Source organism: Anomaloglossus baeobatrachus, chromosome 9, assembly GCF_048569485.1.
Source record: "Anomaloglossus baeobatrachus isolate aAnoBae1 chromosome 9, aAnoBae1.hap1, whole genome shotgun sequence".
Lineage (NCBI taxonomy): Eukaryota > Metazoa > Chordata > Amphibia > Anura > Aromobatidae > Anomaloglossus > Anomaloglossus baeobatrachus.
The window spans coordinates 56,206,716-56,232,079 of record NC_134361.1 but is presented as its reverse complement, the minus strand read 5'-3'; the positions used below and the strand labels follow the sequence as shown (position 1 = coordinate 56,232,079).

The 25,364-nt window shown below is 43.2% G+C and overlaps 1 protein-coding gene across 2 annotated transcripts in view; it reads right to left on the bottom strand.

Annotated features, from left to right (window-relative positions):
- Positions 1-25,364, bottom strand: part of LOC142250466 (interleukin-13 receptor subunit alpha-1-like) — a 79,759-nt gene that overhangs the window by 5,619 nt on the left and 48,776 nt on the right. For both annotated transcript variants that reach the window (XM_075322653.1, XM_075322654.1), the window contains exons 4-10: positions 21,669-21,789; positions 20,887-20,937; positions 15,475-15,659; positions 12,452-12,582; positions 10,491-10,650; positions 9,379-9,472; positions 5,010-5,073 (exon numbers count right to left, since the gene is read on the bottom strand). In XM_075322653.1, the coding sequence (XP_075178768.1) occupies positions 5,010-5,073; positions 9,379-9,472; positions 10,491-10,650; positions 12,452-12,582; positions 15,475-15,659; positions 20,887-20,937; positions 21,669-21,789 (806 nt within the window). The remainder of the gene's footprint in view (positions 1-5,009; positions 5,074-9,378; positions 9,473-10,490; positions 10,651-12,451; positions 12,583-15,474; positions 15,660-20,886; positions 20,938-21,668; positions 21,790-25,364) is intronic.

The window sequence follows — 25,364 nt, the reverse complement described above, 5'->3', positions numbered from 1 at the left end:
GGACGCCATGTCGGGTTTGAAGACCCCCTGAGGTGCCTAAACAATGGAGCTCCCCCACAAGTGACCCCATTTTGGAAACTAGAGCCCTCAAATATTTTTTCTAGATGTTTGATGAGCACTTTGAACACCTGGGGGCTTCACAGAAGTTTATAACGTTGAGCCGTGAAAAGAAAAAAAAATTTTTTTTACCACAAAACTGTTGCTTCAACTAGGTAGCTTTTTTTTTCACAAGGGTATCGGGAAAAAATGCAACATAAAATGTATTGTCCATTTTCTCCTGAGTACGCAGATACCTCATATGTGGTGGAAATCAAATGTTTGGACACACGGCAGTGCTCGGAAGGCAAGGAGCGCCATTTAAATGCAAAATTAGCTGCACTCATTAGCGGACGCCATGTCAGGTTTGAAGACCCCCTGAGGTGCCTAAACAATGGAGCTCCCCCACAAGTGACCCCATTTTGGAAACTAGAGCCCTCAAATAATTTTTCTAGATGTTTGGTGAGCACTTTGAACACCTGGGGGCTTCACAGAAGTTTATAGCGTTGAGCCGTGAAAAGAAAAAAATTTTTTTTACCACAAAACGGTTGCTTCAATTAGGTAGCTTTTTTTTTCACAAGGGTAACAGGAAAAAATGCACCATAAAATGTATTGTGCATTTTCTCCTGAGTACGCAGATACATCATATGTGGTGGAAAGTAATTGTTTGGGCGCATGGCGGGGCTCAGAAGAGAAGGAGCGCCATTTGACAGCAAAATTGGTTGGAATCATTAGCGGACGCCATGTCACGTTTGGAGACCCCCTATGGTGCCTAAACAGTGGAGCTCCCCCACAAGTGACACCATTTTGGAAACTAGAGCCCTCAAATAATTTTTCTAGATGTTTGGTGAGCACTTTGAACACCTGGGGGCTTCACAGAAGTTTATAGCGTTGAGCCGTGAAAAGAAAAAAATTTTTTTTACCACAAAACGGTTGCTTCAACTAGGTAGCTTTTTTTTTCACAAGGCTATCAGGAAAAAATGCACCATAAAACGTATTGTGCATTTTCTCCTGAGTACGCAGATACCTCATATGTGGTGGAAAGTAATTGTTTGGGCGCATGGCGGGGCTCAGAAGAGAAGGAGCGCCATTTGACTTTTCAAACGCACAGACGCAGTGCACTGATCGGTCGCTGCAGGACGCACGGTCGGATGCGATAAAAAAAGCGTCGGGGATACATAAAAAAAAAAGTCACGCCAAAAATTGACCATGGATGCAGATATGTTATGTGCATCCCTGATCAGCGCTCGGCGGGACGCACAGACGGATGCCATACAAAAATTGTCGCGAATACGGAAAAAAGTCACGCCAAAAATTGAGCAGGGATGCCGATCCGTTATCTGCATCCCTGATCAGCGCTCGGCGGGACGCACGGACGGATGCGATACAAAAAGCGTCGGGAATACGGAAAAAAGTCACGCCAAAAATTGAGCAGGGATGCCGATCCGTTATCTGCATCCCTGATCAGCGCTCGGCGGGACGCACGGTCGGACGCGATACAAAAAGCGTCGGGAATACGGAAAAAAGTCACGCCAAAAATTGAGCAGGGATGCCGATCCGTTATCTGCATCCCTGATCAGCGCTCGGCGGGACGCACGGACGGATGCGATACAAAAAGCGTCGGGAATACGGAAAAAAGTCACGCCAAAAATTGAGCAGGGATGCCGATCCGTTATCTGCATCCCTGATCAGCGCTCGGCGGGACGCACGGACGGATGCCATACAAAAATTGTCGCGAATACGGAAAAAAGTCACGCCAAAAATTGAGCAGGGATGCCGATCCGTTATCTGCATCCCTGATCAGCGCTCGGCGGGACGCACGGACGGACGCGATACAAAAAGCGTCGCGAATACGGAAAAAAGTCATGCCAAAAACTGACCACGGATGCAGATCCGTTATCTGCATCCCTGATCAGCGCTTGGCGGGACGCACGGACAGATGAAGTGTAAAAATGGACAAGATACAATAAAAAAAAAAAAAAAAAGTTATACTCACAGTACCAAGAGGATCACTGACCAGAAGAGTTGCAGAGGAACAAGAAGGCAGTGAGATAGACAGCTTTACACCAGCAGCAGGCAGGACGTTGGACAGATCAGCAGAAGGACCCAGATGGAGGCAGATGTGATCGGGACAGTGAAGACCTCGGACGACCCGTGAAGGCAGGTAAGAGGACGTCGGGGGGGGGGCAGGGGGGGGGGATGGGGAGAGGGGGGGCAGATGGGGGGGGGTTAGAGGGAGAGCAGAGGGGGCGGAGAAGCAAAGGCAGAAGGAAGGAACCTTGGAAGCAGATGACAGAGGAGGCAGGCAGATCGCGTGGGGAGCAGATCGGGATGCCGGGGGGCAGATCGGGGCGTAGGGGGGCAGATCTGGGGGGGCACGGGCAGGGGCCTTCACGGGAGCGCGCAGGGGCCTTCACGGGAGCGCGCAGGGGCCTTCACGGGAGCGCGCAGGGGCCATCGCCGGAGCACAATACTTACCTTTGGAGCTGGCGCGGTGACAGCAGAGGCGGCGTCTGCGGCGGCAGCAGCGGTGGCGTGGTACCAAAAGTACCAGCCACTCCACGCTGCAGCCATGTTGGGGGAGGGTCCCCAGAGCAGTACAGGCCTGGGGAGGGCGGCCACCGGCAGATCAGACCGCCCCACTGCACACTGATTGGAGCGATTGCGCGTCATAGCACGATCGCTCCAATCAGTGCTGCAGGGGCTGGGGGCGGCATGTTTGAGGTCCACCTATGATATGCTGCAGCAGCTGCGGCATCTCATAGCTGGATCTCACAGGATCGCACTAATTCGGGCATTATTTTTGCCAAAATTAGTGCGATCGATGTGGTTGGCGGTTCAGATTTGAACAGCCAATCACATCGATCGTCGATAGGGGGTGGCGATGCCACCCCCCCTGGGGTCAAGCAAAGGTCCCCTGCTGTAAGAAACAGCAGGGGACATCATTTGAAAGCCGTTGCTATGGCCACGGCAATCAAATGAAGTTTAGGCAGTAAAATTACGTCCCTGGTCGTTAAGTCACGTTAAAATAGGACGTAATTTTACTGCCCGCGGTCGTGAAGGGGTTAATCGGAAGGGAGGCAACAAGCATTAGATGCAAATAGCAATTTGTGCTTTGGCCCCTATGGCATTTTTTTTGCCTCCGGAAGAGGGCTATGGACCGGCTGCTGTTTTTATGATCAAATAATTTTTCACCGCCTCGGAACGAAAAAACGAGTCAAGAACGTTGCTTCAGCACTAACAAGATTAACATGCACGCCGTCACATTGTTTATCATTTTACTGTACGTAAACACTTTAGAAATGTTTGCAGTCTAGTACCAGATATTTCAGACAACGCTGTCATCATAAAGTACAAATTTCCTGTCTTAGATGTAAACTTTCTAAACTAGGGAAGCAATGTTAGCTAATGCAGCTGCACAAATGGCAGGTTTTTAACATTCAAAATTAAATTATTTTAGTTTATGATTGGGCCCAATAAAAGGCAATTTAGGGATTTGTTACAGAATCTGATCAACAATGGTGACAGCACATTTAGAGAAAACGTAAAGGGTTATTCCCATCCCCACAATCCTACCCCAATATATAGTAGATGACATAATAAGTAAAAATAGTGATCCCTCGCCTATCATGGGAGATACGTTCTAGAGTCCTCTACAATAGGTGAAAATCTGCAACGTTATATTTACTTTATTACTTACTATATTTTTCGTATTATAAGGGGTGCGTCTTTTAAGCCGAATGTAGCTTACCGGGGGGGTGGTGGAGAATGGTCACAGGAGTCAGGTGCAATGCTGCGGGCTGTGCGCTGTGTTGTGGGCAGTGCCAGTGCTTGCTGTGGGCAGTGAGGCAAGGACCATCCTGAAAATGTTGGCAGTGCGGGCTTCGAATAATGGCATGTTCAGATTGAGCTCTCGGCTCAAGATCTCATCTGTGCATATGCCACCACCAGCCCATTGATCTCCCAGCAACAGATGTAAGAAAAATGGCGCCTGGAGGTGGCACATGCGCAGATGAGATGTAGGCTCGTCGTTAGCTCAATCTGCGCCATTTTTTTTTAAGCCCAGCCGCACCGCCTGCAGCATCACACTACTACACTACCGTCCCTGCCTCCTGTGACCTCACTCCACCACTGTTGCTCACCCCCAGTACGGCTTACTGTGATTTTCTTCAAAAACCAGTAAAGTTGTAATAAGTGAACCGCAATACAGCAAGGGACCACTGTACCTCTAATTAGAAATGTAGTCTAGTTCTCCTGATATAGCCATGTCTCTTATCTCACGTGCAGGGCATTGCAGCTTAGGTATCCATAGCAACTAACTCTCACTATATGAGTGGATGGATAACTAAGCTGCAATGCCCTGCACATGAGGTAAGAGACATGGCTAGATCAGGAGAACTATACTACATTTCTAATTGTACATATTTGCTAACATTATCATTTTTACACCTACTACATATTGGGCAAGGATCTTTGAGATGGGACTACCCCTTTAAATTTCTTTTGTATCATTACATAGAAAAATTAAGACGATTTTTTTTTTTATTTCCAAATTTGAGCCATCAGTGATCAATTGATCATCGCTGAGCCATACCAGCCAATGAATAAAAAAATGGCTACTTGGGCAACCAGGAGATCTGACGACTCCTCTGTGACTCTGAGAGTATCCCCTTGTTTCTGGATGCAATTTGTCAGGGGCGATTCGATAAAGTTGGCAAGTATGACATAATAGTATAAGTTTAAATCTAAAACAGCTTCGAAAAGAGTATGAAGGCTCAAAACGGCTGTAGGACCAAGTGACAACTGAACGGTTTTTATTCCTTTATTTGCACTTTCCATGTGTTAAGTAAAGGATTTTTATCACCTGGTTTGTTTCGTGATATCATCTCTACATTCAGAGCCTACAAAAAATGACAAGATGTATGCTATTTACACCCTCCTACTCATGAGGACTATGAAAAAAAAATATATACCTGAATGTCTTTTGATATAACTTTACTAGGGTCCGGAACCTGCGGGCAAATAATGATCAGCACTCTACAAAAGAAAATATTATAGACAATAAACAAATTAGATAACTTATTTTTTACATTAAAAAAAGACAAATATTACAATAAATTGTTTCCTATGTACAGAAATAATAAATGATCACATTAAAAACTATTTTATGCACAATTATGAAGGTTAAAGGAATAGGAAATACCCCAGACAAAATTAAAAAGTAACAAAACATTTTTCTTTTAACTCTAGAACGCGCAACCATAGAAAACAAGTGACATAGCAGACCTGCAAGGCACCAGGTATGCGTTCTAGGGTTAATACTTCATTACCCAGTTGGGCTGTTACCTGTGTGAAATGCCATGCTGCTGCACAGGTCTAATGGCTGCATTTCATCTTTATTAGAAGCTGCTTTTGCTTTCTTCCTTGGAAGATTCACACACTCTATCCCTAGAATATAGAGTATTTGGGGTGTATGCTCGAAGGGAATCTGTCAGTAGGATCAACCTTCCTGAGCTGGATAAAATGATACCTTGATATCTGCAATCCAATGTCTTATTGCAGAGAAATCCACGTTTTTCTTATATTCGAATGAGCTATTAAGATCTATGGGCCGGACATAGATCTCCACGAGAATCCACCTCCAGGAATTATTTTAAATAAAAGGGGGTGCTACCAGTGTGAGACATGTAATAACTGATACATAATAATAATAATCATTTTGTTTATATATAACACAATTCAACAGAATTAACTAATCATTTTGTTTATATATAGCACAATTCAACAGATGCCAAAAGGAGTGAGGGCCCTGCTCACAATATATGACACTTTGCACTCCTAATCTCACATTGCTGCGCAGTGAACTCAGAGCTAACAAAATACAGCAGAGCTAACACAGTACAGCAGTACTAAGACAGTACAGAGGTACTAACACAGTACAGCAGTACTAACACAGTAAAGCAGTACTAAGACAGTACAGAAGTACTAACACAGTACAGCAGTACTAACACAGTACAGCAGTACTAACACAGTAAAGCAGTACTAAGACAGCTCAGCTTCCATCTCACAGGCAGCCCGTGTGGGGGAATGGCAGTACAGCAGAGCTTACAGCACTGTGGGAGAACAGCTACAAATGTACTTTTTGTATTTGTAATGAGACAATGTTCAACTCTGCTGTACTTTGTAAGTTATCATAAGGCACAGCTTTGCAGCAGAGCTGACACAACTATGAGAGGTCAAGTGATGCTGAAAATATTTGTGAGGAGACAAAGTCCACTTCTGCTGCACTGTGATGGCTCGGATGCACTGTGATGGCTCGGCTGCACTGTGATGGCTCGGCTGCACTGTGATGGCTCGGCTGCACTGTGATGGCTCGGCTGCACTGTGTAGGCTCGGCTGTACTGTGTTGGCTCGGCTGTACTGTGTAGGCTCGGCTGTACTGTGTTGGCTCGGCTGTACTGTGTAGGCTCAACTGTACTGTGTAGGCTCGGCTGTACTGTGTAGGCTCGGCTGCATTGTGTTGGCTCGGCTATACTGTGATGGCTCGGCTTTACTGTGTTGGCTCGGCTTTACTGTGTTGGCTCCGCTGTACTGTGATGGCTCCGCTGTACTGTGATGGCTCCGCTGCACTGTGTTGGCTTGGCATCAGTGTCGGCCCATAGCCTGGAGCAGCTCATTTATATATAAGGAATATAACAAAAATATGGATTTCTCAGGAATAAGCCACCGGATTGTAGATATGAAATTATCATTTTATTCAGCTTCCTATGACCTACATGACCATATAGGTGGCTTAGGAGTGTTCATTCTAGGGACAAACTCCCTTTGAACCTAGTAGAGTTGGAATCAGTGATCCCTCTGCCAGTGCAAGACATGCAAGACATATAGATAGACAAATGGGAGAGCGTGCAATGTAAGCAGACATGATCCCTAGGAGCTCCGGTAGCATTATCCTGAACTGATCCTTTTCCCACACTCAATAGCTGCTAGATACTGGATACTTGGCCTCTATAATAGTAGAACTTGCATTTAAATACCTTGGAGAGTGATTTAATTGTTTAAGGGGAAGGGAAGAATGCACAGAAGATCAATGCTTTACTTGGTGACAGAAGCAGATGAGACAGGTTCTGGTTATTGCACAGGCAGAGGTCACTGATTTGAGCTCTGTTATGCATTGTGCGCACGCTGAGTATTTGGTTGCAGACATTTCTGCACCAAATCTGCATCTCCTGGCAGAAAAAAAACGTGCATTTTTGCCATGTTTTCAGTGTTTTTTTGCATGCATTTTTCATGCATTTCAGCTGGAAAAAAGCTGGTAAAAACGCAGAAAGAATTGACATGCTGTAGTTTATTATCTGCAAGGAAAAAAATAAGCAACATATATACAACACTTCAGAATTCTCATTGCTGACATAAGATAGGCATGCAGATTTGCAACAAAACTGCACCCAAAAACATATAAAAAAACGCAGCATATGCACATAGCCATAGGCAGGGCTTTGCACATTGCGACATCGCAAGCCGATGTGCGATGTCGCACGCGATAGTCCCCGCCTCCGTCGCAGGTACGATATCTTGTGATATCTGGCGTAGCGAAAATTATCGCTACGCCAGCTTCACATGCACTCACCTGCCCTGCGACCGTCGCTCTGGCCAGCGACCCGCCTCATTCCTAAGGGGGCGGGTCGTGCAGCGTCATAGCGACGTCACACGGCAGGCGGCCAATAGCGGCAGAGGGGCGGAGATGAGCAGGATGTAAACATCCCGCCCACCTCCTTCCTTCCGCATAGCCGCCGGCGGCAGGTAAGCTGATGTTCCTCGCTCCTGCGGCGTTATACACAGCGATGTGTGCTCCCGCAGGAACGAGGAACAACATCGTACCTGTCGCTGCAGCATAATTATGAAAAAGTCGGAGCCTGCAACGATGATACGATAACGACGCTTTTGCGCTCGTTAATCGTATCATCTAGCATTTACACACTACGATCTCGAAAGTGACGCCGGAAGTGAGTCACTTTCGATTTGACCCCACCGACATCGCATGTGCGATGTTGCAACGTGCAAAGCCGCCCTTAGACTCTGGCACACTGGCCTCTCTGCAGCCCACCCCAACTACTGTTTATACTGCGATTGTAGGATATGGAGTGGGGATCTTCAAATTCAGCAAGTTATGGCTTCTAAAGAAAATGAAAACCAAGCATTATACCTGTGCAGCAGCATGGCTTTTCACACAGATGATGGCCAAATCAGGTAATTAATTATACAGTGGAACCCTGGCTAACGAGAACAATCCGTTCTGGGAGTGTGCTTGTTAACCAAGTTACTCGTTCAGCAAAGCAAGATTTCCCATAGGAAATCATTGCAATGAGGACAATTCGTTCCACAACTTGTTAAATGTCCCATCCTGGTCCCCTATTGTGCCATTCCACAGATGCACAAACACACACAAACACACACAAGCACGCACGCACACGCACATATTATGCTCCCCTTACCTTCCGTTCCATAGCTGGCCTCCTGGGACTTGCTGTTCGCTAGTACGGGCTGTGTATCAGGTAACCATCACGACAAGGGAGGAACTTCTGCACCCAGAGCGCTGACATCAAAGACAGGAGCCGCTTGCCTCTGATTGGTCAGCACGCTGCCTTTGAGTAGCGGCTGACAGCGGAAGTTCCTGCCTTGCCGCGATGCTTGCGATACACATCCTGGAGTGGCGAACTACAAGACCCAAGAGGCCGGTGATGGAACGGAAGATACACATATTATGCTCACCTTACCTTCCGTTCCATCGCCGGCCTCCTGGGTCTTGTAGATCGCCGCGAGGATTCCTCCCTCGTCGCGATGTACCGGCGAATTACAAGAACCATGAGGCTAGCGATGGAACGGAAGGTAAGGTGAGCATAATACTCTATGTGTGTGCGTGTTTGTTTGTTTGTGCGTGTTTTGTGCGTGCTTGTGTGGACTGCAAGAGCGGGACAGAGCGCAGTGGATGTACGGAACCGGAAGTGTGTGCGGTGAGTATTTTGCTCGTACAGCAAAGCTTTCTCGTAAACCGAGTTATAAATTTACAGCAAGCTTTGCTTGTTAAGCGAAATTCTCGTTAACTGGGTTACTCATTAAGCGAGGTTCCACTGTAATACAAAATCTATCCACATAGAGAAAAAAAAAGTTTAGGGACTCTTTAGCGGACAAGAGGGACACAGTTTTTAAACTAAAACATAAAAAAGCCATATTTCTTTTTCTGGAGAACTATTTCAAATGTTATATTTTGTTTCTTGGCGGATAATTAAAAATGTAATGAAATGTCTCCAATAGTATCGTCATAGACTAAGAACGCTTTACCTTTTTATATTCATAAGCAGAATGATTGTAATCAAGATGATCACTACTGGAACCAGGAGAAGTAGAAATATAAATGTGACTCCATCGTTATCCTCTAGAAGATATGAAATACCAAGATTAGTCCTCTAAATACAGCCTTTACAATGCTATACATTAATTTCTCAATAGTAAAGAGGTTGCTCCCTACTTTTACATTGATGGTGTATCCAAAAGGGTGCTTTACACGCTGCAACATTGCTAGTGATCTCGTTAGCGATGTGACACGTCAGATCGCAGATGCGATCTGCTGAGATCGCACATAGGTCGTTTTTATAGCGCCGGTCACATGTGCAATCTCGGCAGATCGTATCTGCGATCTGGCGTGTCACATCGCTAACGAGATCGCTAGCGATGTCACAGCGTGTAAAGCACCCTTTAGGATAGATCATCAATGCCAGATTGGCCGGGGTTCCACACCTGGCACCCCTGCTGATCACTTGTCCTTGCTCCCAGTGGCAGTAGAAGGAAGTTGGAAATGCTCGGTTTCGGAGCTGCTAAGCCGGTACTGCACTTCGACCCCCTATTTATCCGATGTAAAATTAGTGGACATCCCCTTTAAATTACCAAAAACAAAACTTGCTAAGAAATCAAATATTTCACATGGGTTTTCATTCATTTCTATTGTCGGGCAGTAGGCTGGTTTATGGAAAATTTTCAAAAACAAGTCCAAACTGTGCTTAGGCGCCATGTAGACGTCCATTTGATCATTCCATTTTGAGGAACAAACAAACGGCATTTATGCTCAAAATGTATCAGTTGCATATCTGATGCAAACAAAAGAGAGGAAACTCATTGATTATTATGGGGTCCATCTGATTATAATGTCATAGTCTCATAATCATATCTCATAATCTCATTTCGGGAAGGCCATTTGGAAAATGAGGGTAAACACTTATGGCAATTTATGTAACCACTCTCTGCTTTTACCTTGTACTAGTTTATTACGTTTCCCACAATATATAAATGTATCCTTTAACAGATGAATTATGAAACAAAAAAACACAAAACACTTCAACTGATAAATCTACAAAGCACATCCCGATTTCGAGCAGTAAACAATCATTTTTCTGTACCTTGCAATGTTCTTTCCTCGCTCCATTCACTCCAGAGGAAATTTTCATTTGTTGGTTTCTGTAAGCTCAATGCGTCTGGATGTAACCGGACTCGGACTTTTGCCGTGTATGCAACATGGGGCAGTGCATTGGGTATTTCCTTACTGTTAGCTGTTTCAATCTAAAAGATATATAGAAGATTATCACTGTTTATTATAGTATTAAATAGAAAGCAAAACCAAAATACACAGTGGATACAGGAGTTTGCTTGGCGATAAGCGCCTAATGGCGGCGTTACATGCTACGATTTATCTGACGATATGTCGTCGGGGGTCACGGATTTCGTGACGCACATCCAGCATTGTTAGCGACGTCGTTGCGTGTGACACCTACGAGCGACTCCAAATGATCGCAAATAGGTTGAAAATCATTGATCGTTGACACGTCGTTCACTTTCAAAATATTGTTCATCGTTTGGAACGCAGCAGACATATTGGTACGTTTGACTCCCTGCAAACGACGAACAACATCCACACGACCGCCTTGGTCAACAATATATGGCTTAACGATTTTGCGTCGCTTGTGAGATCGTTACGTGTGACAGCTAATAAACGACCTATGAGCGATCTCGGCAAATCGTAACTACGATCTGGGCGTGTCACATCGCTAATGAGATCGTCAGATAAATCGTAGCGTGTAAAGCAGCCTTTAATTGCTAGTAGTTGACAAAATTCAGGTTTCAAAAATGAGCAGAGACTGGCATTCCAACTGAGCCTCAGAAATGTCACGTATTTATGGGCAGATCATAGTGTGCCTGTGCAGGACCTCAACGTCGGCTAGTGTAGATGGCGTAGAACGCGTCATCCACACTAGCTTCAGAAGGAGGACAAAGATGGCCGAAAGAGGAGGCACGGGACCCGGAGAACAGAGGCTCCCATCCGACCAGTCTGCACCGCACCAACCGTTAGGTAAGTATTATGAACATCCGGTGACAGGTTTCCTTTAAAAAATATCTTCAGCGTAAGAAGAACTATGAGTCCTGGAAGTGATTATATGGCCCCGAAGAGCCCTGATCTCATCATCATCGAGTCTGTCTGGGATTAGAGAAAGACAGATGGATTTGCACAAGTCTATATCCATAGAAGATGTGTTGTTAGTTCTCCAAGATGTTTGGAACAACCTCCATCAAAAACTGTGTGCAAGTACCTAGAAGAATTGATACTGTTTTGAAGACTGAGTACGGTCACATCAAATATTGATTTAGATTTCTCTTTTACTCCATCACTTTATTTTTAGTAATTAATAAAATTGCAAACTATTAACATTTCTGTTTTTTTTAAAGCATTCTTAATTTGCAGAATTTTTTCTACTCCTGCCTAAAAATTTTCTACAGTACTGTAGATTTCACAGAGCTTAAAGTTGATATGTTGTCAGTTTTTCTAGTGAAGGCAAAAAAAAGTTTTTGCACTTAATTGATGGCTTCTACAAGTTTTTTGTTTACTACGAAAGCACCAGTTTTTATTTCTAGAATACATGTTGTTTTACCAAAGCATAAAAATCCGGCTTATTTTCCCATATAAAATGAAGAGTGTTTTCAAATAATAATAAATCATTTTAAGTGGTTTTACCCACAAAGAGTTTACAGCTCATAACTTTTTCTGTATCTTCCAAAATTGTAAAAGTTGACCTATCACTTTCTCCTAAAAGATCTGTAAAAAAAAAAAAATACTTAGCGTATATTTACTATTTATTAAGGAATTCTTTATTTTATGGTTTCACTGTTATTTCCTTTATTCATTTATTAAATGATTTTTGCTATTGTTTCCTTTATTAATTTATTAAGGAATTCCTTATTTCGTTGTTTCACCGTTATTTCCTTTATTAAGGAATTCTTTATTTTCTGGTTTTGCCATCCTCAGAATCTGTCTTAAAAGACCTCTCTGTAAAAATCTTTAAGTAATAAAGCAAAAATAATTTCATACCTTATAAGTATCCCCATTTGATAAATTAAGTTGTACTTCATATTTATCTATATCGAATATAGTCCAACTAACAAATAAACTATTATTCGGAGTCCTCTTCATCACATGTATGACTGGAGCTTTCAATTTTGCTGAAAGAATAAAGTACAAAACAAGAAAATGAAAATATTATTAACAGCAGCATTGGAAGCATGGCAGGTATTTTACAGTGCCTTGCAAAAGTATTCACCCCCTTGGTATTTTTACCTATTTTCTTATATCACAACCTCTGTTTACATATTTTTGTAACCCGATTTGTGTGTGATGCATCAAAACTAAATAGTTTAAGTGGGGCAAATGAAGTGAGAAAAATATGGTCAAAAATGTAATTCATGGGATAAAATAAATAAAAATTGCCATGTGCATTTGCATTCACCCATTTTGCTATGAAGCCCCTAAAAATTTCTGGTGCAAACAATTCCCTTCAAAAGTCACTTCTTGGTTACAGGAAGTCCATCTGTCTGCAATCTAAGTGTCCCGGGGTCTATGGGTACATAAACACCTTTTTTGAAAAGCCACATAGCCTGCAACACCATTAAGCAAAAGGCACCACTAACCAAACACCATGAAGACCAATAAGATCTCCAAACAACACCATGAAGACCAAGGAGATCTCTACACAACACCATAAAGACCAAGGAGATCTCCAAACAACACCATGAAGACCAATAAGATCTCCAAACAACACCATGAAGACCAAGGAGATCTCTACACAACACCATAAAGACCAAGGAGATCTTCAAACAACACCATGAAGACCAAGATCTCCAAACAACACAATGAAGATCAAGGAGATCTCTAAACAAGTCAGAGACAAAGTTGTTGAGGCGTACAAGTCAAGGTTGAATTCTAAAAACAATATCCCAAGCTCTGATGATCCTCAGATCACCATCAAATTCATTATCATCAAATGGAAAGGACATAGTGCCACAACAAACCTGCCAAGAGAGGGCTGCCACCAAAACTCTCAGCCAATGCAAGGAGGGCATTAATCAGAGACGCAGCACAAAGACTAAAAGGTAACCCTGAAGGAGCTGCAGAGTTCCCAAGCAGAGTCTGGAGCATCTGTCCATACGACCACAATAAGCTGTACATCTAGATAGCTGACCTTTATGGAAGAGTGGCCAAAAAAAAGCCCATACTTACAGCCAAAAATTCTAAAGCCCATTTTGAGTCTGCCAAAAGACATTTCGGAGACTCCTCAAATGTATGTAGGAAGGTGCTGTGGTCAGATGCGACCAAAATTGAACTTTCTGACCACCAAGGTAAACGCTATGTCTGGTGCCAAACCAAAACAGCTCATCACCCCAAGAGCACCATCCCGACAGTGAAACATGGTGGTGGCAGCATCATGCTTTGGGGATGTTTTTTGGTAGCTGGGATAGGGAAATAGTTGAGGGGAAGATGGAATGGATTGTGGGAAATATAGGCATAATATTAAGCAAAACCTGTTTCAGTCTGCCACTGATTGGAGTCTGGGACAGAGGTTCCCCGTCCAAGATGACCCAAAGCTACTGCTAAAGCAACACTCAATTGGTTTAAGGGGAAACGTGTAAATGTATTGGAGTGGCCAAGTCACAGCTTAGACCTTAATCCAATTGATAATCTGTGGTCAGACTTGTAGATTGCTCTTCACCAGAGTAAACCATCTAACTTGAAGGAACTGGAGTAGTTTTGCCTTAAGGAATGGGCAAAAATCCCAGTGGCAAGATGTGGAAATATCGTAGAGACTTATCCAAAGTGACTTACAGCTGTAATTGCTGCAAAAGGAGGTTCTAAAAAGTACTGAATTTAGGGGGTGAATAGTTATGCACATTGAAATTTTCACTAAAGTTTTTTTGTCCTATTTGTTAATAAAAAGAAAACCAAATGTTCACAGTTGTAGACACGTTCTTTACATGAACTGATACAAACCCTCAAAAGAAACTGTGAAATTCCAGGTTGTGAGGTACCAAAACACAAAAAAGGAGGAGGAATACTTTCGCAAGGCACTATCACTGTATATCTGTTATGGTCATTAGATGTGATCAATCACAATTTCCAGTAAAGTTAGGGTGGGTCCTCTTTGGCTCCCAAATTAGGTCTTCATTTGTCCTCCAAAGTTATTTATTTACAATCTAACTCCTCTATTACACCACATACTTCTACCGGGTAGCCAGGCATTGCATTTTTTTGTGAAAGCTGAAAATAATGTGCAATAGGTAAATAAAGAGGGACCCTGTGCCACCTGGAGCTCCCGTATAAGTTAAATGGACCGCCAAGGGTGCACACTCACTGTCGGCAGAGGCGGTGATGTATTCTACGGACCTTGGGCCGAGTTCCGGGGACCGCAGTGCTTGAGCCGGCAGCCGCACTTTGCTAACTGACGGCCCTTTAAATCCACACTTGCACGCAGTGTTTACTGCGGAACGCTGCATGCATGGGCATTAAAGTTCATCTGTGGGCGAAGCTAGCGCCCGGTGCTCCAGTCTCACAGATGAAGAGAAAGAGGTGCTGCAGCGCAGTCAGTGTCCCGTCAAGAGGTATGCCTCATCCAGTGCTGTATACCCCTCCAGAGCTGTACGTCCCCCAACCTCAGTGCTGTATACCCTCAAAGCTGTATGTCCCCCAACCTCAGTGCTGTACAACCTCAAAGCTGTATGTCCCCCAACCCCAGTGCTGTATACGCCTCCAGAGCTATATGTCTCCAAATCCCAGTGCTGTATACCCCCCAGAGCTGTATGTCTTCCTACCCCAGTGCTGTATACCCCCCAGAGCTGTATGTCCCCCCCCACCCCAGTGCTGTATATTTATTTCTGAAATTTACTAGTAGCTGCTGCATTTCCCACCTTAGTCTTATACTCGAGTCAATAAGTTTCCCAATTTTTTTGTGGTAAAATTAGGTGCCTCGGCTTATATTCGGGTCAGCTTATACTCTAGAAAATATGGTAGTTAAGTTGGTTTGGTGCTACTTATATCTATTTTGTATGAATAGCAAAACTCACCAATTGTGTTGATATCATGGAAGTAAATATATGGTTTAACGTCCTGATTTCGGTCTGTTACCACTGCTACAAGATAGTTGCATTCTTTATAGTCCTTTTCTAATCTGAATAGGCATCCAACTGGAGTTCCTCTCTGATAGGTGTAATTTTGACACAGCTCTCCTTTATCCAACAAGTCGTGAAGCCTGAAATCCAGAGCAGAAGATGAATAAACTGGATTATCATTCCCAATTTATTTACTTAACAAGGTTTATAAAATTACAGATAACCATCATGTCATTCATGCCTTCCCAGTAGCCCTTAATTTTATTTTTTTTTTAATTGGTGAATCACCTTTATATTTTAATATGTAAATCTATAGTTGTGCATGTTGAAAATAACCCCAAAAACTGTTAACGACTATCACGCTAACTTGCAATCCCCTTTTCAGTATAGTAGGTCTCCTTTTGTCACACAACGTGATTTATAGTTGTGACCAAAGGTTTTGAGACTGACGCCATTTTTTGGTTTTCAACAAGTTTGTGTCCCTTCAAATTGTTTAGATCTTTTAGTCAGATGTTTCTACGTTTACTGAACTTCAATAATAAGCATTTCAGAACTTTTTACTGAAACATTTATTTGTCAAGACTTTATCATAGTTTGTGTTTTTGTTTGTCCACCAATTTTTTTGAGGATTGACCACAGGTTCTCAAATGGATTTGAGATCTGGGACGTTTCCCGGAAAGGACCCAAAATTTCAATGTTTCATTCCCTGATCCACTTAAAGCCGCTTTACACGCTACGACATCGCTAAAGCGATGTCGTTGGGGTCATGGAATTTGTGACGCACATCCGGCCGCGGTAGCGATGTCGTTGCGTGTGACACCTATGAACGATTTTGAATCGTCGCAAAAACGTTCAAAATCGCTAATCGGTGACATGCCCCCCTATTCTTAATTATTGTTGCTGCTGCATGTACGATGTTGTTCGTCGTACCTGCGGTAGCACACATCGCTATGTGTGACACCGCAGGAACGAGGAACCTCACCTTACCTGCGGCCGCCGGCAATGAGGAAGGAAGGAGGTGGGCGGGATGTTACGTTCCGCTCATCTCCGCCCCTAGTTTTCTAGTGGGCGGCGGTTCAGTGACGCTAAACGAACCGCGCCCTTAGAAAGGAGGCGGTTCACCGGTCATAGCGACATCGCAGAGCAGGCGTGTGACGCTGCCGTAGCGATAATGTTCGCTACGGCAGCGATTACCACATATCGGCCGTACGACAGGGGCGGGTGCTATCACGCTCGACATCGCCAGCAAATGCAAGCGATGTCGCAGCGTGTAAAGCGGCCTTTAGTTATTGCCTTTGTTGCCTTTGGACATTGTCTCCAACATTCTGTAAAAAGCATTGCTTGTCGCCAAATTAATATATGGCGGATAGAACCGCTGTAAAATAGTTGTATTTGATTTTATTAAAAAAAGAGAACCAGGTTTTCCAAACAAAACTCTATCCTCCCCCTTTTAATACTTATTAAAAACAAGCCTGGAAGAAAAGGCCCGCATTGCTAAGTAAATATAGTACTTTACAAAAGTTTCAGGCTACAAAGTAAAACTACGTTAATTTCAAAAATTCTTGTTAATAGTTTATTTTTCTCAATTAACAAAATGAAAAATTAAAATTAAAAAGAAAAATGTAAACCAAATCAATATTTGGGTGATCAACCTTTGCCTTCAAAATAGCTTCAATTCTTTTAAGTGCACTTGCACTCAGATTTTGGAGGAACTCAATATATAAGTTATTCCAAACATCTTAGCGAAATAGCCCCCAACCTTCTATGAATCTTTCTGTCATCATAGCATCATAGTATCATAGTTTTTAAGGTTGAAGGGAGACTCTAAGTCCATCTAGTTCAACCCGTAGCCTAACATGTTGATCCAGAGGAAGGCAAAAAAACCCCAATGTGGCAAACAAGTTACAATGGGGAAAAAATTTCCTTCCTGACTCCACATCCGGCAATCAGACTAGTTCCCTGGATCAATACCCTGTCATAAAATCTAATATACATAACTGTTAATATTAAATTTTTCAAGAAAGGCATCCAGGCTCTGCTTAAATGTTAGTAGTGAATCACTCATTACAACATCATGCGGCAGAGAGTTCCATAGTCTCACTGCTCGTACAGTAAAGAATCCTCGTCTGTGATTATGATTAAACCTTCTTTCCTCAAGACGTAGCGGATGCCCCCGTGTTCCAGTCGCAGGCCTAGGTGTAAAAAGATCTTTAGAAAGGTCTCTGTACTGTCCCCTCATATATTTATACATTGTGATTAGATCCCCCCTAAGCCTTCGTTTTTCCAAACTAAATAACCCCAAGTTTAATAACCTGTCTTGGTATTGCAGCCCACCCATTCCTCTAATAATCTTGGTGGCTCTTCTCTGCACCCTCTCCAGTTCAGCTATGTCCTTCTTATATATCGGTGACCAGAATTGTACACAGTATTCTAAGTGCGGTCGCACTAGTGACTTGTACAGAGGTAGAACTATATTTTTTTCATGAACACTTATACCTCTTTTAATACATCCCATTATTTTATTAGCCCTGGCAGCAGCTGCCTGACACTGTGCACTAAAGTGAAGTTTACCATCCACCCATACACCCAAGTCTTTTTCTGTGTCTGTTTTACCCAGTGTTCTACAATTAAGTACATAATCATAAATGTTATTTCCTCTACCCAAGTGCATGACCTTACATTTATCTACATTAAACTTCAATTGCCACTTCTCAGCCCAATCCTCCAATTTACATAAATCTCCCTGTAATATAAAATTATCCTCCTCTGTATTGATTACTCTGCAGAGTTTAGTATCATCTGCAAATATTGAAATTCTACTCCGCATGCCCCCAACAAGGTCATTTATAAATATGTTGAAAAGAAGCGGGCCCAATACTGACCCCTGTGGTACCCCACTATGAACTGAGACCCAGTCCGAGTACGTACCATTAATAACCACCCTTTGTTTCCTATCACTGAGCCAGTTTTTAACCCAGTTACACATATTTTCCCCTATCCCCATTATTCTCATTTTATGTACCAACCTTTTGTGTGGCACCGTATCAAAAGCTTTTGAAAAGTCCATATACACAACATCCACTGCATTTCCCTGGTCCAGGCTTGAACTTACCTGTCTGTCTGAGTCTGTCTCTTCATGTAATTTCAGATAGACTAGAGGTTGAGGCTCTGTGGAGACCATATCATCACTTCCGGGACTCCCTGTTCTTCTTTACACTGAAGATAGTTCTTAATGACATTGGCTGAATGTTTGGTGTCGTAGTCTTGCTGCAGAATATATTTGGAGTCAAATACCTCCCTGATGGCATTGCATGATTGATAAGTATCTGTTTGAATGTCGCAGCATTGAGGACTCCAAAAAACAGTCAAATTTGAGGACCATAAACTTAGTGGTCGATCAAAGAAAGTTAGTGCAGCAGATGAAAGACACATCATGTATACTTCTCTTCAAAGTTGAAAAATATCCAGAAGTGACATCAGCTCAAAACTGGCAGCAACCAGTGTGACTTATCTACACCCATCTACTGTTCAGAAGTCTGGCCAGAAGTGGTCTTCATTGAAGAATTGTGGCCAGAAACAAAGCCAAGTGACTCAAATATGCTCGAACACATAGCAACTGTGCTGCAAAAAAACAGTAGCAGGTGGTATGGACTGATGAGTCAAAATGTGAAAGGTCTATAACAGAAGGCAATATGCTTGCTAAAGGACTGGAGAGCAGCACAATAATAAATGTCTGCAGGCAACAGTGAAGCATGGTGGAAGTAACATGGAAATTTGGAACTACATTACAGGAGATGGTGATGGGGCTTTGGTTAGAAATAATGGTGTCCTCAATGCTGAGGAACACAGGCACATAATTATCCATCCCGCAGTATCATCAAGGAGGCATTTGAGTGAATATAAAATTTATTCTGCAGCAAGAAAATGACCCCAAAGTTACAGCCGATGTCATTAAGAACTATCTTCATTGTAAAGAAGAACTATGGGTGATGGAAATGATGATATGGCTCAGACGCCTGACCTCAACATCACTAAGTCTGTCTGGGATAAAATGAAGAGGTGGAAGGATTTTCCCCAAGCTCCATCCAAAGAAGATATGCGGTTAGATCACAAAGTTGTTTGGAACAACCTCCCTGCTGAGTTCCTTAAAAAAAATGTCCGCAAACTTACTTAGAAGAATTGATGCTTTGATGTTCTTTTGAAGGCAAAAAGGAAGGGTGAGGATCACACCAAATATTGAGTTGATTTAGATTTTTCATTTGTTCATTTTGTCATTTGTTGTTCATTCATTTTGCTTTTCTTTTTTAATTAAACTATTCCAAACTTTCTTGGAAACTATTCTTATTGTATGGTTTCCACACCTGCCTACAAATTTTGCACAATATTGTCGACACTATCACATTCTTCCTGCCTTGCTTGATGTTGCTGACGTCTTCCCCACAGCCTGTTGCCCCAAGTGCAGGCGCTAGAGAGGAACATACTCAGTGAAGAACGTAGGAGACATTCGCCACGTGAGGAGGACGGCAACTGGAAGGGCAGAGGAGGCACTGAGCATGGTCTGGAGGTGACCATCGGATCCTACAGCGCCGATTAGCATACAGCGCAGGAGAAATAAAAAATCTATTTTTTTAAATACGCAAGGCAAAATGCTGGAATGCTTTAAAAGACAACTGAAAGATGGTGGATATAGTTTATATAGGAAAAACATAAGTGATAGCTTCCCTTTTATTGCACCATACACGTAGAATACTTGAGTCAGGAATTCTCAGTGTTCTTGGCAGTGATAACTTCCCGAAAAATTGTAAGCCACCTTTGAATTATTAATGAACTTATTATTATGAAATCTCTGACTGTCTGTACATGTTCCCTCTGAGGTTTTGTCCAATATGTTAAGTCATAACCTTTGATCTTCATACAAGTGTTGCTCGAGTTCTTGTCTTTTCACAGCTGTTGGTGTCTCCATGACAGAGGAAGGTTCAACCATTCCCCTCTACTAGCTGCTGACTGGTTGCTGACGTATATCGCGTCATCCATACTAGCTTCAGAAGGAGGACTAATATGGCCGAAAGAGGAGGCGCGGGACCCGGAGAACGGAGATGTCCATCTGACCAGTCTGCTCTGCAGCGACCATTAGGCAAGTATTCTAAACACCAGGTGACAGGTTCCCTTTAACAATTACTACTTCACCATTGAGATGAGTCAATTAACATTGTAACTGGAGAAATCACAGACCTGAAGACTGAAGCTTCCCTGAGTGGGTATTTGTATACTCCAACATTCATGAAAAATCCACTTAACGCAATACTATAACTCCAGTGAGAGACCTGTATTCATAGTGAAGTCAAGTGTTATGGTTATCTTACTTACGGTGTTGGCTGCTTGTTTCCTACTGGAGGACATGTAATGTCTTCAGTGAGCCTAAATAAAAAGGGAAATAATTACATAAAGCTATAAAAAAAGCATAGAAAGAATTTGTCTTACTTGAATTGCTCTGGTTCACCCATTTTCTTTTAATTCCTCCCAGAAATCGTTGCCTGCATGTGTAAGGAGAGGGCTTAGGACTGGGTGCCCACTGTACTATACACCCGCCTCTGCAGTTTCAATCCTGATATGTTTTGCTAGAGATGGGTGAGCACCAAAATGTTCGGCTGCTTGATACTCAAGCCGAGCAGGTCAGATGCTTGGACAGACTCAACTCAAGTAACGAGTATAATGGAAGTCAATGATCGGGCAGTCTGTCTCTCCACCCACATACAGCCAGCCATACACAAAACATATCTGGGGGCAGTGAGGGCGGGTTTTTTTTTTGGGGGGGGGGGGTTATTTGGATACACTACATCCAAAAACATTGTTTTAATCCCCAGTGAAAGCAACTCCGAGACTAGCAATTGCTCTCCCTCGAGTGCCTGCACACATCATGCAGTGAAGCAAGCCTATGCGATGTGGTCGTCGTTTCATGGATAAAATATCTGAGCATCGTCAAGGCTTAGCTCAGCTCCGCAAATGCCCTGATGCTTAATGGAGTATAGTCGCGGCACTTAAATGGTCAGACCACTACAACTGCCAAGGCAACAGAAGGAGCAAATCAGATCCTTCTACCTTGTTTTCATTTTTTCTTAAGCAACAACTATTTCTCATAAGTTACCTACCAGTAATGTAAGCTGTAATTTACATTAGGTGGGTTATGTTCTCCAGGGTGCCAAGTGCAATTCATATATTCCTTATAGTACCAAACACAATTCATGTTTCTCACCATAGCTCTTGGGTTGCCTGTAAATCAATGCAAACAGTGCATTAAATACAAATGTTATTCTCTAAGCTATATTGCAAAAAATAATATGGAAAACAATCATCTATGCTTTACAATATAGTATTAATAAACAAACAAAAAAACAATAATCAACTATACTCTTCAACACTGAAATTGCAACACCTAGAAGTAAAAGTTGTGGAATTCTGAAAATCAAAGGGTCGATAGTGTCACAACTGTCACGGTCGTCTCCCTGTTTTTGGAGACTAGTGGCAGTTTGAGGACCGGAGCCCCTTATCTCTATCTGGAACTCTGCATTTAAATGTTGTTTCATTTCCTTCGGTACTGAAGTAGTTAATGTCAGTTTTCTTCCAGCAGTTCTCCTGCAGTTAAGGTCAGCTGCACCTGCTTTGTAGACACGACCCCTTGTGTTTAAATAGCCAGGTCTCCCAGCAAGCCTTGCTGACTATACAAAGCCATTTGTATGAAAGCCGCCTTGGTGGAAGGAGCTGCTGTGGATTCTCCTGGAGTCGTATCCTCTCCATTTTGGTTGTTTATCACGTTTGTCTCCCCTTCCCTCTTATCTTATTAGTGCAGCGGTGGGTCTAGTGAACCTCACCCGCCTCTCACTAGTCAGGGTATCTATAGGGTTTCCCAGGGCCTCAGGGTGCTGCTCGGCAACAGTTGTGGAGACTGTATAGGGACTGGATAGGAGAGTAGGGACAGCTTCAGGTGAGGATAGGTGGTGTCTATCTACCCTCTCACTAAAGCCAGAGCCCACCATTGTAATTGTTTCCCCTGTGTCTGTGGCGTTTTTGAGGTGTGTTCTTCTTTTTGCGTCAGACCTCAGTTGGTCTGAACGCGCTCGCCACCCTCGTTGCGTGACAGATAGACATGTTAATGATATGCTAATTTAGTTTTAAAAGATTTTGATTTTTTAAGTAACGAATATGAGTACTACGTACATTAATCCCTGTGGTTTCACGCCATGTCTGCTATCAATGGGGTTTTCAGTGCTTGTCGGAGGAATCTTCTACCATGCTGAATGCACTAGGGCAGCAAATCATCAAGATCTGCTGCTGGCAGCTCATGTTGCAATTACCACCTATTAATGACCAGGTGTGCTCAATAGGAGACAAAGCCGGAGACACTGCAAGCCATGGTAGCACAATTATACCACACAGGCTGCTCCTAGTAGTACGAGCGACATGCGGCCTGGTATTGTGGTGTTGAAAAATGGCTACTGGGACACTTGAAGAAATGGACATACTAACTGGTTCTAAGGCCAAGTCATTGGAACACCAAACTGTTAGTACACCTGGAATGAAAACTAGTAGGTCTGGGTAAAGTATATTGTGCCAACCCCACAATATAATCATGGGATTATTACTAGTGGGATGTTCCCTCATGAAGGTCTGTTCATGGCATTGTCTACTTGTTTTCTGGACAAACTCTGACTGCCATTGTGTTGAAAACAAAAGTGAGACTCTTCACTGATCTCCATTCAAGCCTCCATTGCGGTCTTGCTCAGCACCATAATAACCTTTGAAAAAGTGGCGTGAGGTCAATGGCACCTGTAGCAGGACATCTGACTGGTAGCCCAATGTCGTACAAATGCCTTATTGTGATGAATGTCGTACAAATGCCTTCTTGCGATGGTGTGTAGACCTACGTTTGAGGCCACTTACATATGACTCATGCGAGTCTCGCATCGGTATCACTCGGCACAGCTGCACACTCTCCTGAAAGGAGTGGGTCAGCAGTATGTATCTCCATGCAGTTGAGGCACTCGTGTCCAGAAAGCATTAGGCTGTGTCGGGTGATACCGATGCGAGACTAGCATGAGTCATATCCAAGTGGAGCTCCGGCCTTAAGGCCGCTTTACACTCTGCGTTATCGCTAGCAAGATCACTAGCGTTCGTATCCGCCCCCATCGTTTGTGCGTCACGGGCAAATCGCTGCCCGTGGCGCACAACATCACACGGACCAGTCACACTACTTACCTGCCTAGCGACGTCGCTGTGACCGGCGAACCGCCTCCTTTCTAAGGGGGCGGTAAGTTCGGCGTCACAGCGACGTCACTAAGTGGCCGCCAAATCAAAGCGGAGGGGCGGAGATGAGCGGGACGAACATCCCGCCCACCTCCTTCCTTCTTTATTGCGGGTGGGACGCAGGTAAGGTGAGGTTCCTCATTCCAGCGGTGTTACACATAGCGATGTGCGCTGCCGCAGGAACGGCGAACTACATCGTACCTTCAGTAGCAACGATAATTGGGAATAGGGGGGGGGAATGTCACTGATTAGCGTTTTTGAGACGATAGGTGTCACACGCAACGATATCGCTAACGCGGCTGGATGTGCGTCACAAACTCCGTGACCCCAACGACATCGCATTAGTGATGTCGTAGCATGTAAAGTGGCCTTTAGACTTGGTATGTGATGTCCAATTTCATGTGCTTACAGAATGGATCACTAGGCGCCATTCTTCTAATCTGTCAATCCATAAGTGCAAAGGTTCCTGTTTGTACATCTCTCACTCTCATCCAAGGTGTTTTCTCCAAACCACTGGGAAACACAACAAGTGCTGACATCTTGGCCTACCTGAATCGTGATTTGCCGATTTGATAAACCAAGGTCTCTCAGTTCAAGAATTCAGTCCCTCATCTCACAAGACGTGATCTGATATTTGAGGTTTTATGTGGCTATAAAAAATTTGCTTTCAGTCTGGGCTTTTATGCACAAATGTCAAAATTTTGAGATCTTAGCGACACCTGCTACTTCCTCAGTTTGCATAAGGTTATGGCATGTCCTTCTTGGTCTTGCAATTTCATTCTTGAAGAGTGTATGTTGGTGAATGATATATGCCGAAAGGATGCTCTTCTGGGACACTTGGATGCATAGAAATCTAAGGATATATATAGCGTGTAAGAAGTAAACATTTCCTGATGTTTAAGCTGATGTGATCTGCAAATGTGATCTGGAAAGAGTCTTAAACTGGAATGCAAAGAAAACATAAGACGCTAAACTAAAAGCTATAAGAAGATTTCTGATCTTTACAAAATAACCCAAAGAGGATAAAGAATTTAAATATTTTAATAATAAAGTATTTCTTTATTATTAAAGTACAGGGAGTCCAGGGAGTGCACCATTACACACACTTTCCATCTATCCTACCCCCCACCACAGAGTTTTCTGGATTATCAATGGAGTGCCACGGCAGTTGAGGTCCTGTTGACTGTCTGATGTGGCTCCTGTGGCTGGGCTTCAGGGCTTCAGAGAAAACGATGATATTTACTATATACTGCACTTCTGTAGTGTTGTATTATATAGTACGTGTGATCGGATGATCATAAATTCAAATCCTTTTAAAAATAATCTGTCAGCAGGTTTTTATTATGAAATCTGAGAGCATCATAATGTAAGGCCAGAGATTCGGATTCCATTGATGTATCACTTAGTGAACCACTTGATGCAGTTTTGACGGAATCCCTGTTTTCTCTGCGGTAGATTTAGCAGTGCTCAGAACACTAAGCCCTGTATGTGTTACTTACTAGGCTGTGTGCTGTAGTTTCAATACAATGAGTGTTTTATCAGCA